The 14,438-nt window shown below is 62.2% G+C and overlaps 2 protein-coding genes across 6 annotated transcripts in view; one reads left to right on the forward strand and one right to left on the reverse strand.

Moving 5' to 3' along the window:
* The first annotated feature begins 323 nt into the window (after positions 1–323).
* CHRNB2 (cholinergic receptor nicotinic beta 2 subunit) lies at positions 324–7,962 on the forward strand. Its single transcript, XM_044267598.1, has 6 exons — positions 324–329; positions 1,481–1,678; positions 1,843–1,887; positions 2,293–2,402; positions 3,181–4,081; positions 7,718–7,962. Exons 1-6 carry the CDS (start codon positions 324–326, stop codon positions 7,886–7,888), a joined length of 1,431 nt encoding a protein of 476 aa, XP_044123533.1. The 3' UTR covers positions 7,889–7,962.
* A 4,242-nt stretch (positions 7,963–12,204) lies between these two features.
* ADAR (adenosine deaminase RNA specific) overlaps positions 12,205–14,438 on the reverse strand; it is a 36,684-nt gene continuing 34,450 nt past the window's right edge. For all 5 annotated transcript variants that reach the window (XM_044266457.1, XM_044266456.1, XM_044266454.1 and 2 more), the window contains exon 15: positions 12,205–14,352. In XM_044266457.1, the coding sequence (XP_044122392.1) occupies positions 14,115–14,352 (238 nt within the window). In that variant the 3' untranslated portion in view covers positions 12,205–14,114. The remainder of the gene's footprint in view (positions 14,353–14,438) is intronic.

Consider the following 14,438-nt stretch of genomic DNA (forward strand, 5'->3'; position numbering starts at 1 on the left):
CGAGCGAGAAGCCGGCTCCCTCCCGCCGCCGCCCGCCGCCTCCCGCCGCAGCCCCGCGAGCGCAGGACCCTCCGGCGGCGCGGGCGCGGCTTCAGCACCGCGGACAGCGCCCCGCCCGCGGCATGGCCCCGCGCTCCGGCCCCGCGGCGCTGCTGCTGGGCTTCGGCCTCCTCGGGCTGCGCGCAGGTAAGGACCAGGCTCCAGGCCGCAAGGGGGACCCCCAGAGGTGGACGAGCCTGCAGGGGGACGCCGGGGCGACCGCGCAGGGATGAGGACATCCCGGAAGGAGTAGGCGATGCAAGAAAGCAAGCGAGATCCGGGCAATGGCGGTGGGAGGGCATGGGCATGGGAAGGGAAGGGAGAGGGGGTCTCCCCAGGCTTTCTGGGGTGGCAGGAGGGCTCACTCTGCGACCGGATGCCATTTGACTTCCCGTGAAACATGATCTCCAGAACTCCACCTGGATGGGTACCCTCCCGTGGCATCATTTCCTGTGTCCTACATTGTAGCCTCCCGATTCTGGCCACTCCACAGGGGCAAGACAGGAAGGGGAGAAAAGTGGCTTCTCAACTCTCTTGTAGGGTGGGATGGAAGGCTTGGAAGGGAAGGTGCTCTGCCAGGCTGAGGACCACCAGGAAGGAGCTCTGAGGGCTGGGGGTATATCTTTGCAGAGCCGTAGGACAGACAGTCTGTGCAGGGGCGGGTACAAAAGGATTGTGCAGCTAAACAAGCTTCCCACACCCGCACGCCATCTCACGGGAGGTGGGCTCCCCATGTGTGGAATTTGGGGCTGGATACATGTTCAGATCCACAGCACAGGCAGCCCAGCCATCCACTCCAACCCAGTGCCTGTGAAGGTGGGTGTGGAGTGGGGTCACAGTCCACGTCACAAGTGGAAGTGCATAACGTTACTTGTGTACAGAGATGGACCTGGCTGAGGTAGGGCACCTTCCCCACCATCCCAAACCCTCCTTGAACTACAGGGACTTTTTAGGAGAAGCCACAAAAGCAAGAAATCTCAAGTCTAGGGGCACCTGGGTGGCTCAGTTGTTGAAGTGTCTGCCTTCAGCTAGGGTCATGATCCCAGGGTCCTGGGATCAAGCCCCGCATGAGGCTCCCTGCTTGGCGGGGAGCCTGCTTCTCCCTCTCCCACTCCCCCTGCTTGTGTTCCCTCTCTTGCTATGTCTCTGTCAAAATCTTAAAAAAAAAAAAAAAGGAAAGAAATCTCAAGTCTTTTGAAACCACAGCCTGAGAGCTTGCAGGAAGAGTGGGTCTCCACTAATCCTTACAGAGTGGACTTTTAGTCTGGACACATCTGTGTGAGGCTGTCTGGTCTCCCTGGCAGGTGATCTCAGAGAAGAATTTCTCTCTGCGGGGCCCTCATGGGATAACAAGCATTTTGCTGTATCTTTAGGGATGGAGTGGGGGAAGCTCCTGTTTTGGCCTGGTTGCCCCACTTGCCTAAGGAGAGTGGGATGCTAGGGGGGTCCTCCTTGCCTACTTCCTTCATCCTGCCTCCCGCCCCCCTGCCCAGGAGTCTGGGGTACAGATACAGAGGAGCGCCTGGTGGAACACCTCCTGGACCCCTCCCGGTACAACAAGCTCATCCGCCCGGCCGCCAATGGCTCTGAGCTAGTGACCGTGCAGCTCATGGTGTCCCTGGCCCAGCTCATTAGTGTGGTGAGTGCAGGTCCCAAACTCTGCCCAGCTGCTGAGGTCAGAAAAGCCAGAATTACCTCTCTGGAGCCCCCTGGTTCGGGGAGGTATGGGAAGGATCGTCGTGGGTGGCTGGGGCGGGCCTGCAGGCCGGGCGGCCTTCTCAACAGCTTCTCTTCTTCCTGTAGCACGAGCGGGAGCAGATCATGACCACAAATGTCTGGCTGACCCAGGTTAGTGCTCGTCCTGCCCCAGTCCGCACCCCTGATCTGCTCTTCCCTCCTTGGGTTTTTTGCATGTGCTTTCCCGTCTTTCAGTCTCCTCAAAAAAGGCAGAAAGGTACAGACTCTGGAGAGCCGAACAACTGGCCTGGAAGCGTGGTGCTTCCACTCACCAGCTGTGACTCGGACCATGTTAATCTCTATGAGATTCATTTTCTTATTGGTAAAATATAGATTCTAATACCTTGGTTTAGATGTGCAAATTAAATGAGAAAGTATCTTGCCAGCCACATCTGCTGGGCAGAGAAGTCACTGTGGGGAGGGGCTGGATGTTCAAAGCCTCCTCAAGCCAGAACCACCCCCCCATCCTTGACCCTGAGCCTCAGCTTTGCAAGGTTCCCTCTCTCCCTTTCCCAGGAGTGGGAGGACTATCGGCTCACCTGGAAGCCTGAGGAGTTTGACAACATGAAGAAAGTTCGGCTCCCGTCCAAACACATCTGGCTCCCAGATGTAGTTCTGTACAACAAGTAGGTGGCCTTGGAGCAATGGGAAGGCCGGAGGAGACCACAGGAGTGCTCTGGGAGGGATGGGGTCTTAGGGAAAGTAAATGAGCTCATGCAGTGGGGCAGAAGGGACTTCTCGCTGGCACAGACACAATCACTATGCAGGAGACAGACCCAGATTAGTGAGGTGTAATGTGGAGAACCCAAAGGACTCCAGGGTGATTTGGGCCATGGCCAGTCCCCTCCCCTCCAAATCCGAGTCCCACTGTTGGGAGCAACAGTGGGATGTAGACAAGGTCTGACAGCCCCAGGGCCCTACTGATTCAGGAATAGGCTTTCCTGGAGGATTGTTCAGGATCAAAACTTGGAGGCCCCAGTGTCTCCTTTGGGTTCCATCCCCTTTCCTGCAAAAATCCCATCTCCTTCAAGATCCCCTACCACTAGTGGGTGCCTTTCCTGCTCCAGCTGCACCTGTCCCCCTCATTGCTTGGGGTTCCTTACTCTGGTCTCCCTGGCTCTCCCGACTTCTCTGCCAGCCTCAGGGAGCAACCAGCTTGCACAGTGCATGACAAGCAGCAGGTGTACCCATCACCCACCCTCCTCTGCTTCCAAAAGGCCTCGGGGACCTCCTGACCACCAACTCACCCAGTTCCCCCTCTTGCTCAATTCCCGCCCCACCTCTCCATGCTCCTGGATGCTTACCCTCAGACCTGGCTCTCCTCTCCTCCCGCTCAGCGCTGGGTGGACGGGTGGGGCGCAGGAACAGCGTCAGCCAGCGCTGGTCCTGCTCGTCCCTCCGCAGTGCTGACGGCATGTACGAGGTGTCCTTCTATTCCAACGCCGTGGTCTCCTACGACGGCAGCATCTTCTGGCTGCCGCCCGCCATCTACAAGAGCGCCTGCAAGATCGAGGTGAAGCACTTCCCGTTCGACCAGCAGAACTGCACCATGAAGTTCCGCTCGTGGACCTACGACCGCACGGAGATCGACCTGGTGCTCAAGAGTGACGTGGCCAGCCTGGACGACTTCACCCCCAGCGGCGAGTGGGACATCGTGGCGCTGCCCGGCCGGCGCAACGAGCACCCGGACGACTCCACGTACGTGGACATCACGTACGACTTCGTCATCCGCCGCAAGCCGCTCTTCTACACCATCAACCTCATCATCCCGTGCGTGCTCATCACCTCGCTGGCCGTCCTCGTCTTCTACCTGCCGTCCGACTGCGGCGAGAAGATGACGCTGTGCATCTCCGTGCTGCTGGCGCTCACCGTCTTCCTGCTGCTCATCTCCAAGATCGTGCCGCCCACCTCCCTGGACGTGCCGCTGGTCGGCAAGTACCTCATGTTCACCATGGTGCTCGTCACCTTCTCCATCGTCACCAGCGTGTGCGTGCTCAACGTGCACCACCGCTCGCCCAGCACGCACACCATGGCGCCCTGGGTCAGGGTCGTCTTCCTGGAGAAGCTGCCCGCGCTGCTCTTCATGCAGCAGCCGCGCCACCGCTGCGCCCGCCAGCGCCTGCGTCTGCGGCGGCAGCAGCGCGAGCGCGAGGCGGGCGCCCTCCTCTTCCGGGAAGCCCCCGGGGAGTCGTATTCCGGGCCGGCGCGCGGCGGGTCGGGGGCGGGCGGCTGCGGCCTCCGCGCGGCGGTGGACGGCGTGCGCTTCATCGCGGACCACGTGCGCAGCGAGGACGACGACCAGAGCGTGAGTGCGGGGCGCGGCCGCTGTGGCCTCCGCGGGCTTCCAGGAGGCGGAGCCGCGGGGGCTGGGGCGGCGGGACGCGGAGGCGGCTTTGGGAGGGGCCACGACCCGGAGAGGCCCAACCCCCGCTGCCCCCTCCCCTCCCCCCGAGTCTGCGCTGGCGGCTGGTGGTCCCAGTTCCCCGCACCAAGGGCTGGGGGGGGGTCCCTCGCGCGCCCCACGAGGGGCGGGTTTGGGGGCGGTCGAAGGTGGGTGGGGGCAGAGGCGCACGTCCACACCCCCTTTCTGCGCCTTCGGGACGGCCTGGTGAGATCGTTTTGGAGGAGGGACAGGTGGAGGCGGAGGGGGGTTCCCAGAGCTCCCCCTCCTCGCGGTCTTTCGGGCGCGGTGCCGCGGAGCGGGGGACGCGGGAGCCCCGGGCCAGCATACCGGCCGCTCCAGGCTGAGGCGAGGCCGCGGTCGCCATGGCGACAGGCCAGGTTTCCGCCGGGATGCCCCCCAGTTCCCTTCCCGGGGCGAGGGAGGGCGGCTCCAGCGCTGCCGCCGGGGGGTGGGGCTGGGGCCTTCAGAGCCTGGCGTTCCGTTCCAGGGAGGGCAGAGCTGGGGGCGTCCGGAGCCAGGGCTCCGCCAGGGACAGATCGGGGCGCGGAGGGCAGGACCAGGCCCGGGGAGACGCCCCCGCCCCCCCTGCCGCAGCCCTCTTGGGGCTCCGGGCTTCGGTGGTCCCTGCTCTGTGCTCAGTGCTCGGGGGTCCGTGCAGTGGCAAACGTGGACGCTGCACTGGCAGCTCCGACTTCGCACGTCCACGCTGCGGCGCTCCATCTACAGCCCCACCGCCGGCTGGCTTCCCCTGCAGTCCCCCCTACTTAAGGTAAATGGCATCACCGTCCACCCAGGGGTTCAGACCAAACACCTGGAGTGGTTCTTGACTCTTGTCCCTCTCACCTCCACCACCGCCCAAGTCCCGCTCTTCGGAGATCCTCTTTTCTCCCCCGCTCTCCAGGCTGCTCCCCTGGCCGTGGGTGCGCCCTTCCCCAGCCCTACCTGGCCCCAGGCAGAGTCTCCTGAGCCAGCTCCGTCATCCAACCAAACCCACGCGGTCTCCTCACCTTGTGCCTTCCCTCCCTGGCTCAGGTCACTGGGTCCCCCGCCGTCTGGTCTAAGCAAGCAAAGCGTTGTGTGCCTCAGGATGTTTGCACACGTTAGTCTCATTTCCTTTTAAAAAGCTATTATTGCTGGGGCTCCTGGGGGGCTCCGTCAGTGACGTGTCCGACTCTTGATTTCGGGCGGGTCATGATGTCAGGGTTGTGGGGCGGACCCCACCCTGGTCTCTGCTTGAGGAACTTTCCCTCCCCTTCCCTCCCCCCTGCTCTCTCTCAAATAGATTTTTTTTTTCAAATATTGTTACTGTTAATATTTGCTCCGGGGTGTGGTTGCAGAGGTCGTGACCCTTTATCCTGAATGTTTCAGTGTGTCTGTCCCCAGAATAGGGATGTTGTCTTGCATATCCAGGATCAGTGATCAAATCCAGGAAATTCAACATCCATATAACATCTTTAACTGATATAAAATCCATATTACAAGTTTTCCAGGGGCGCCTGGGTGTCTCAGATGGTGAAGCGTCTGCCTTTGGCTCAGGTCATGATCTCAGGGTCCTGGGATCGAATTCCCGTGTTGGTCTCCCATGGCTCCCCAGGCTCAGTGGGGAGCCTGCTTCTCCCTCTCCCTCTCCCCCCTACTCATGCTCTTTCTCTCTCAAATGAATAAGTAAAATCTTAAAAAAGGTTTTCCGGGTTTTGGGGCACTTGGGTGGTGCAGTCGGTTAAGCATTCAGCTCTTGGTTTTGGCTCAGGTCGTGATGTCAAGGTCATGAGTTGGAGCCTCACATCTGGCTCTGTGGCAGCTTGGGGTCGGCTTGAGATTCTCTCCCTCTGTCCCCCGCCCCTGCCGTGCACCCGCTCTGTCTTTCTCAAATAAGTAAATCTTAAAAAGCAAAAAAACCAAAAACATCTCCAGCTGTGGTGCCCATTGCAGCGCTCTCTGCCCTGTCCAGGATCTCAGGTTGGATCCAGTTGTCCTTTTCTTTTTTCCAGTCTGGAACAGGTTTTCGCTTTGTTTTTCACCGCATCAACATTGTGCTGGGTGCCGACTGGCGGAAGGGCCTTGTTTCTTTCTTTGCTTTGTTCCTGCCAAAGCTGGTGCCTTCTTATGGTCCAATGTGACCTTCCGTGTCCCTTCCTCAAGAGGCCATTCCAGGGGCGCCTGGGTGGCTCAGTGGGTTAAGCCTCTGCCTTCGGCTCGGGTCATGATCCCAGGGTCCTGGGATTGAGCCCAGCATCGGGCTCTCTGCTCCATAGGGAGCCTGCTTCCTCCTCTCTCTCTGCTTGCCTCTCTGCCTGCTTGTGATCTGTCTCTTTCAAATAAATAGACAAAATCTTAAAAAAAAAAAAAAAAAAAAAAAAAAAAAAGAGGCCATCCCAGACCACACCCTAAAGGGTGTCTACCGCCTGGGGTCTCTGTCTCAGGTGTTTGTTTCCTTACCAGCATCTAGCAGGGTAATTATCTTATTCTTGCTTCTGGATGGTAAACCATAGCCTGCGTTGGTTCCCGCTCACACCTCCGTGCCTGGCCCGATGCCAGGCCCACGGTAGGCACAGGCGTGAACAAGTTCTTTCCTCAGTGCCTGACCCAATGTAGGTGCAAGCGGCCTCCTTCCCGGCCCCTGGATGAACATGTGCAAAGGCCCCGCCTCCGGCCTGAGCGGGGCAGACCCCGTGAGAGCCATCAGACCCACACCACATCCTCTTTCCGGCAGACTGGTGCCGCCCGGGAGCGAGTCCTCCCCTGGGGGGCCTGTGCGCTGGAGGTCGTGCTGTCGGGCTGGATTCCCCAGGTGGCCCCGGAGGGAGGGGGCCTGCCCAGCCAGCTGCTGGTTCAGTCCTCCAACCCCCATTTACTGGCACTGACTGTGTTGCAAAGGTTGGGGTTGCAAAGTGAATCGGTAAGGTCCCTGTCGTTAGGAACTCGCGGCTGGCTGGAGTAGGGGTGGGTGGCAGTGTGCAAATGGACATGGCGATTCTGTGCGGTCAGAGCACGGTGAGGGACGTGTGGCCACCTGCTGAGGGGCCCAGAGAGGACAATGGTTTATTCTGAGCAGGAGTAACAGGAAAGATCACTCCAGAGAAGAGGTAACACCTGATTTGGGCTTTAGAGGATGTGTAGGAGTTCACCAGGCAGAGAAAGGGCAGACCAGAATTCTAGACACAAAGGAAACTCAAAGGCATAGAGACTTGAAAGCAGAGAAGTGTGGGTTAGAGGGTGGAAAGGACGGTGAGCGGGAGGGTGCGTGTTTGTCACAGGCAGGTCTTGGATCCGAACTTGGACTCTGGAGGGGCCCTGAAGGCCGTGGGGCCACCAGAGGCTTCTAAGCAGGCAAGTTTGGAGCCATGCTTTGGAAAAGTCGTTGTGGGGTCATGGAGGGAGAGGAGTGAGGTGCGTGTGTACACACGTGTGTGTGTGTGCGTGCATGTGTGTGTACATGTATGTGTGTGCATGTGTGTTGTAAAACCTGCTTGTCCCCCCCCCCCCCGCCGTTGTCCAGCACCACGTGACTGACACCGGCCTTTGTGTCCTGTGCAGGTGAGTGAGGACTGGAAGTATGTCGCCATGGTGATCGACCGCCTCTTTCTCTGGATCTTCGTCTTTGTCTGTGTTTTTGGCACAGTCGGCATGTTCCTGCAGCCCCTCTTCCAGAACTACTCCCCTGCCCGCTTCCTGCAGGCCGACCGCTCGGCCCCCAGCTCCAAGTGAGGCCGCCGGCTCCACGCTCCACCTCACCCTCCGTGCTTGGTTGGTCTGGTCGTTTTAGGCGGAGGAGGACGAGTGGGCTGCAGGTGGGGGGCTGCTGGTGCAGACCCGCCTCTCCCGCCCCTCCCGCAGCCGCTCCCGCCCCCACGGCAGACAGCCAACCCTGGAGGACCCCAGCCAGGTTGGTGTGGGGCTGGGCGGGCATGTGGGCTACGAGCAGGGGTGTGGAGATATTGGGGCGTGCACACGGAGGGAAGTGTGAGGGGCTGAGGCGGGGCAGAGTCCCAGGGCCCCTGAAGTGGCGTGCTGGCCTGACACAGCAGCTCCAGACCCGACTCGGGCCTACCCTCCCTACGTACGTGGCCGTGGACTGGCGGGTCTGTCCAGGGCTTACCTGGTGCTGTGGCCAGACCCCTGGGGGCCCTCCAGCCCAGCCCTGCAGCCCCCTGCTTCTATGGGCTCCAGAGCCCAGCCCCAGGTCCCTGCATCCCTGGACGTCCCCCCACTTTCTTTCTTGTTCGGGCCGGGTGGGGCGGCCAGGCTGGGCATTGGACCCCTGAGTTTGGAGCTTCCGGTGCTCCGTTTGGAGCCCAAGGGCCAAGTCCTCCAGCACAAACGCAGGGTCTCCGGTGGTCGTTCCCCACTTGACTGGAGCAGGGCTTTGGAGTCAGAGAAGAGAAGGTGTTCGCTTTCCGCAGCTCCAGGCTCTCTGCCCACAGCACAGGGCGCCGGGCAGGAGGGAGTCAGCACTGCCTGGCTGTCCCCCGAGACCTGAGCCCGGCCCAGGCCAAACCTCCCTACCATCATCGGCTCCCTAGAAACACAGCCTTTGCTTCTGTCCCGTGGACTCGTGAGGCTATGTCCTGACGCTGCTCCCGGGGTCCGGCCGGGGGACCGGGGGCTCTTAGCTGAGGAGACAGGCCTCTGACGGGCGTCCTGCCCCCACTCCTGCCACGGGACTGGCTCTGCTCTGTGGTCCCGGCCTGTCCTCAGCACCAGCAGGGGGCTGGTCCCCAAGGGGGCTGTCTGTCCAGCGCAGCAAGAGGGCCGGCTGACACAGACCACGCTGTCCTCTGGAACCCGGCTGGAGCCCTGCTTGTGCGGGCGCGGCAGAGCTGGGAACAGTGCCGAGGGCTCGGGGGGACGCACCGCATCCGCCCCGGGACCAGACGGTCTCCGTCTGGATGCCAGTCCCAGCTCACAGCTGCTTGCTCAGCCGCCGCGAGCAAGTCCGTTTGCTTTTCTGGGCGTCGGCGGCCTTGTCTCCCGAGCGGGGACAGCAACGAGGAGGAAGCAGCCTAGTCTGCTCTTGGCGGACCTTGACCGGGTGTGCGGTGTGGGGGCGGCCAGAGCGGGGGACGCCTGATCCTTAGAGCCTCGCACAGCCCTCCTCTTCCTCTCCCTGGAGCAGAACCCGCCCCAGCAGCAGCGTTGCGGGTCTGGGGACCTGGCACTGGAGGAGCGCGGCCCGGGGGCTCTCCGGGGCCACGCGTCAGGCCTGATGGCCGTGGTTCCCTCAAGCACCTTCAGGGAAGCGGCATCCTGTTCCCGGCCGAGCTCCCCAACACCGGGGTGCCCTCAGGGCCTCGGGGCCGATCTTGTCCCATCCTGGCTGTGGATGTCCCGCCAGCCGCCGGGCAAGGTGTGCCTCAGCGCGTGTCCCCGGCTGGCCGAGTGGGTGTCTTGGCCTGCAGAGACCCCCACTTCCTGGGCAGCAAACAGAATTTCCTGTGTTAAGCTGGAGCCGCTGCTGGGTCAGAGTCCCGGTGGGGGGAGCGTCCCGGAGCCTGAAGAGCAACCGGAAAGGAACCGTCCATCTGGCGGGTCGGGTGCCAGCCCGAGGCCCGGCTGCTGGCTGTCTGGGCGCCTTGCGGTGGCCTGGCCGCTGGGAGTGCTTCCTGCCCGGCACGGAGCCTGCTGTCACCGGGGGTGCTGGAGTCCCGCTGGCGGCTTCCCCACTCCCCCGGAGCCTCTGACGTGTAAGGAGACCCCAGGGAGGCGGGGGGGGGGGGTTTGCTGCGACTCAGGAAAGCCCCTTGCTCTGGCCTTGCTCCTTCCCGCTGGTGACCTGGGGGCAGCAGAGCCTGCTGAGGCCACGGCGACAGAACGTCACACGGGGACAGAAGGTCGCGCGGGACAGAAGGTCGCACGGGACCGGGTTAGCTGGGCAAGGCCTTCGGGGTGGTGCCTCCCACTCCAAGGGGACCGGGCCAGCAGCAGGAGGGAGAGGCAGGGGCGGAGGGAGGAGGCCCACTGCTCAGACGAGGTGATGGCCCGCGTGGGGACAGTTCGAGCCCTGGGGACGCCGGGAATCTTGGGACAAGCGTCGTCCCTTCTCTTCCCTTGGTGCTGTTGGGGAAGCTCCCTGCCCTTCTGTGGGGGGCCGGCTCTGCAGAGAATCCGTGCCCCGTCTGGAGAGGGCGGTGCAGACCCTGGAGTGGGAGCCTGAGCGAGGTGGGCTTGGGAGGGGCGGCTGGGGAAGCGGCGGGCATCGTCTCCATCTGCAAACCACCTTGCCCGAGTAGCGGGGCAGCGCATGCCGCCCGTCCCTGACGCTAGGGGCTGCCGCAGCAGGAGAGCAGTGTCCTGGCGGCCGGCGTGTCGTTCGCCACAGCTGCACCCAAGGCGTTCTCCCAGCCACCCTGCCCTGCAGAGGAAGGCCGTGCCTGCGGGAAGGGGAGAGGCAGGGGGTGCTCTGGGCAGCATCTGGGCCCGACGTCCGCCTCCTCCCAGCCCCGGGGACAGCCTGCAGGGAAGGGCCCCTGGCGACAGGAGACGCGCTCAGCTGAGCCGTCTACACCGCTGGGCCATGACGCAGGCTGTGGGAAAGCAAGGGGCATCTCTGAGTCGGTCCCCGGCCAGAGTGCACTCGGCTCCCTCTCAGCCTCTGCCTCTAGGGGCCATGGCCACGTCATCCCTCAGCCCAGCGGGTGCCGGTCGGTCACGTGCCAGGCCGGAGTGAGAATTGGCCGCGTGTTTCCGAGCGTGAGTGTCACACGGCTCCCGAGGGACTCTAGGTGTAGGAGCCGTCGCTAGGATGCCTCACCCCCGCGCTCAGAGCCCTGGTCCCCCCACACTAGCCTTGGCCTCCCTTCTCTGTGCTTCCGGAATATTTGCACTGGTCTAACCCGCCTCAGGCCGGACCCCTTAGGCATTCAAGATTCTCGTAAAGAAAATTGTTTCCCAAGCTGTCTTGTCTCTCTGTTCTATCTGGTGGTCAGTTTTGGCACATTTTGGGAACCGTGGGCAGGTGCAGGGCTGGAGAAACAAGGCTCGGAGGCACGAAGGCACGAGGATGGGAAGGGAGCAGTGACCGTGACTGTGGTCAGTCCCAAACAAGGGCACTCAGTGGATGGGAAAGAAATGGCCTAAAGGCCCAGAAATAGCTCCTGGGGGGGCAGGGGGCTCTTAAATAAGGGCCCCAGAGGCAGGGTCGGCCGGGGTCTCCTCAGCGCGGGCATGGGGCGGTCAAGGTTGTGGTCTGTGTGAAGGCCGCACCTGTTTCCAGAACCCTGGTTTGCTCTGGTCCCAAACCCGGCAGTAGCGCTCAGCTGTGGCCTCTGAAGGAAGGCAGGGTGATGGGGACAGACGGTGCCCGCTGACGACACTCCCACGGGCAGACCCGTGTCCCAGCCCCTCCGAGTGGGCAACGGGGACAGCTCGTTCCTCCGCATGGGGGCTGGCGTTCGCGTCCGTTGTGAAGGGGGCTGTGTCCTGAAGACTTGGGTACAGTTTCCCTCCGGTGGGGGTGGGGGACAGGAGCAGCCGGAGGGGTCCCCATACGTCCCTGCAGGGGGGACATCTCAGCCCTGGGTCTCGGAGGACCACGAATGACACCCACACACAGCTGTGGCCCTTAATGTACCCCCAAACCCCAAAGTCACTGGCCCTCCTGGCCTCAGCTGTCCCATCTGTCACGGATGGGGAAGGAGGCTCCACAGGGACTGTGTGTCCTCGGGGAGGACAGTGCTTCGAAAAAGGTCGGACGGATGTGGTAGAGACTGTTGCAGCAAGGGCAGTGTGTGGGGGGGCGCGTTCTTTGTGGAAGTCCCGCGGGGAACACGCCAGCGGCTGCCCAAGACCACGGCCCGGCTGCTCCTGGGCCCCCTGAGCCCCCGCTGCACACGCACCTCCTGCTGCTCGGGGCAGGGGCCGGGTCGGACGCCCCCGCAGGGCACGAGGGCTGCGCGTGCTGTGGGACGTGCTGGCTTTCCCGCCCTGAGGACCAGGTGTCAGGCTAGGGCTCTGTCCCCAGAAACCGCAGGGCCACAGCGCCTCTGCCCCGTTCCCTCCCCCGGGAAGCCACACTGGAGACGGCCTAACAATTCAGATTCTCTTTATTTCCGAGGAATGTATATGGTTAGTCACGGTTGTCAAGGGACACATCAAAGCTGAATCGAGGACCCCAGGGCAGCCCCCCCGCGCCGAGTCCGTGCCTGGGCCCCTCCCACCCGCTCCTGGAGCCGCACCAGGACCCAGACCTGCACAGTTGCTCGTGTGAGTCAAGGAAGTAGCTTCGAGCAGCGACGGTTTCACAAGTGATTATTCAGAGGATGCACAACAGCCACGGTGCAGACAAATCAACTACAAAGACCATTTAAAAAAAGGAAGAAGGGCGTCCTGGTTGCTAAAAACAAAGAGCAGACAAGAAAGTAGAGCACTGCGGGGGGGCTCTGCTCCTCCAGTCCTGGGGGCACCACGGGCCCCCTTCCTGCAGCAGAGGCCGACCCTGGGGCTCCCGGTCCGAGACCCTCCAGCCGCCTCGAGGTGGGGCGTGCTGGGGGCCGGGCCCTGCCCCCCAAACACAGGCCCTGGGTCCCGCCCAGCTCCTTGGGACACTTGGCTGTTCCTCAGACTTCTTTAGTATCCTTCTAAAAAACTTGGTTTTTTGTTTAAATTTTGGTCAATTTTTGGTCAGAAGCACAGAGGGAATAGTGGCCACAAGAACGAAGTGTGAGTGTGTGGGTACGTACTGCGGGAGACGGGTCCGGACCGGCTGCCTCGGTAGCAGTGAGTGGGGCACGAGGTGGGAGGCGGTCACCAGAGGGCTGGGCCTGGACGGTGGCAGGGACCAAGGGGTCACTAGAGGCGGGCTCAGGTCTGGTTGGCGTGGGCGAGCCGAGCTCCAGGGAGCTGGCTGGGGGTGTAGACAAGCTTCCACCTCATGTGGTTTCAACTGGGGTCGGGCGTCAACTCTGCAGAAACCCCCCACCCCGACAGCCTGAGGCCTGCCCTTCTGGAGCTCTCCAGCAGACAGAAGTCTTGGGTAAATGAAAAACTAAATCTGATTTTAAAATCTGTGTACTTCTAGGCTCTCTGCAGCAGTTAAGAATCAACATTTATGAAGTTTTTAAAAACTAACACGCCCATGATTCGGCCAATTCCCCCTGGTGTCACAGTCACGAGGGAGGGAGGCGGGGCGCAGGGACCTGGCCCGGCGTGATTGTTCCGCCCATCCTCAGGCCTGATTATTGGGGCAGAGGGGACTCGCGGTGCAGGACCTCTCCCTGCTGGGGATTGGGGTCTGTGTCCCCGCCAGCAGGACACCCCCCAGGAATGCTTCTGGAGGACGGCGGGGGTGGTGGTCCCACAAGGCCGGTCCGCGTGGCAGGGTGGCTGGTGTGACCCTGCGGGGTTCCTGTGGGCTCGCGTCCGAGGCCAGCCCTCCCTGCCGCCCAGCCCCCCGCTGGCTAAAGTGCAAGACCCGAAGGTCACCGAGGGCCCCTGTGGGTCCCGACGGCCCTGCCTGGTGATGAACCGAGCGCGCTCATCAGCTCCTGTTCTCACACCTGTTTCACCGAATGACAGTCACCTCTCTCGCGGAGGAAAGGAGAAACGTAACAATCATAAGGAGGGAATCGCAAAGGGCAGAGGGAGACAGAGGCCTCCAGCCCTGACCGGACTCGACGCGGCCCGGCCTGACCCAGACACCGAGACGTGGGTGCGGCAAACACACGGGGTGGAAGCAGAAACCAAAGCGGGCCTGAGCGGGGCGGGGGGGGGTGCTCATGGGGTGGGCGAGAGGGGATGATGCGCCTCCCTCCCGGTGCAGTCGGCGGGGGCAGGTGGGCGGGCAGGCCTGGCCCCTGGCAGAAGCAGGGCACGGGGACACCACAGTTCCTGGTGTCTCGGGAGTGCTTCCACCAGAGAAAGGAGAGAGGAAAAGGACGAGTCCAGACAGACACGCCGAGGAAAGCTCCAGCCCACCGGGGTCCCCGTCCCTGGCCCCTCACACGGGGCAGAGGTAGAAGTTCTTCTCCTCCTGAGGCTTGCTGATCCAGTTCCCGTAACCCATGTCCTTCAGGCTTTTCTTGAAGTAGTTCTTGGCGATCTCGTACTCTCGGGCGGCTTTCTTGGCCTCGCCGTAGGACAGTCTGAGCAGGTCCCTGCGGTACCGGAAGGAGCAGAGCTTCTTAAACAGGAGGAAAATGTTCTTTTTGGAGACCCGGGACAATTCATTCCGTGGCCTGGAGGAACAAAACCGCTCATTACTCCCTAGGGAGCCCAGAAGGCGGGGCGCGCAGGCAGGGGCGCAGGCAGGGGCGCGCCTCAC

This window comes from Neovison vison, chromosome 10 (assembly GCF_020171115.1).
Source record: "Neovison vison isolate M4711 chromosome 10, ASM_NN_V1, whole genome shotgun sequence".
Taxonomy (NCBI): domain Eukaryota; kingdom Metazoa; phylum Chordata; class Mammalia; order Carnivora; family Mustelidae; genus Neogale; species Neogale vison.

Bases quoted from the DNA above. Each gene is read 5' to 3' on its own strand.
- CHRNB2 (XM_044267598.1), top strand. The intron at 2,403-3,180 runs GTAGGTGGCCTT...GTCCCTCCGCAG, and splicing joins GATGTAGTTCTGTACAACAA to TGCTGACGGCATGTACGAGG. The intron at 4,082-7,717 runs GTGAGTGCGGGG...TGTCCTGTGCAG, and splicing joins GCGAGGACGACGACCAGAGC to GTGAGTGAGGACTGGAAGTA.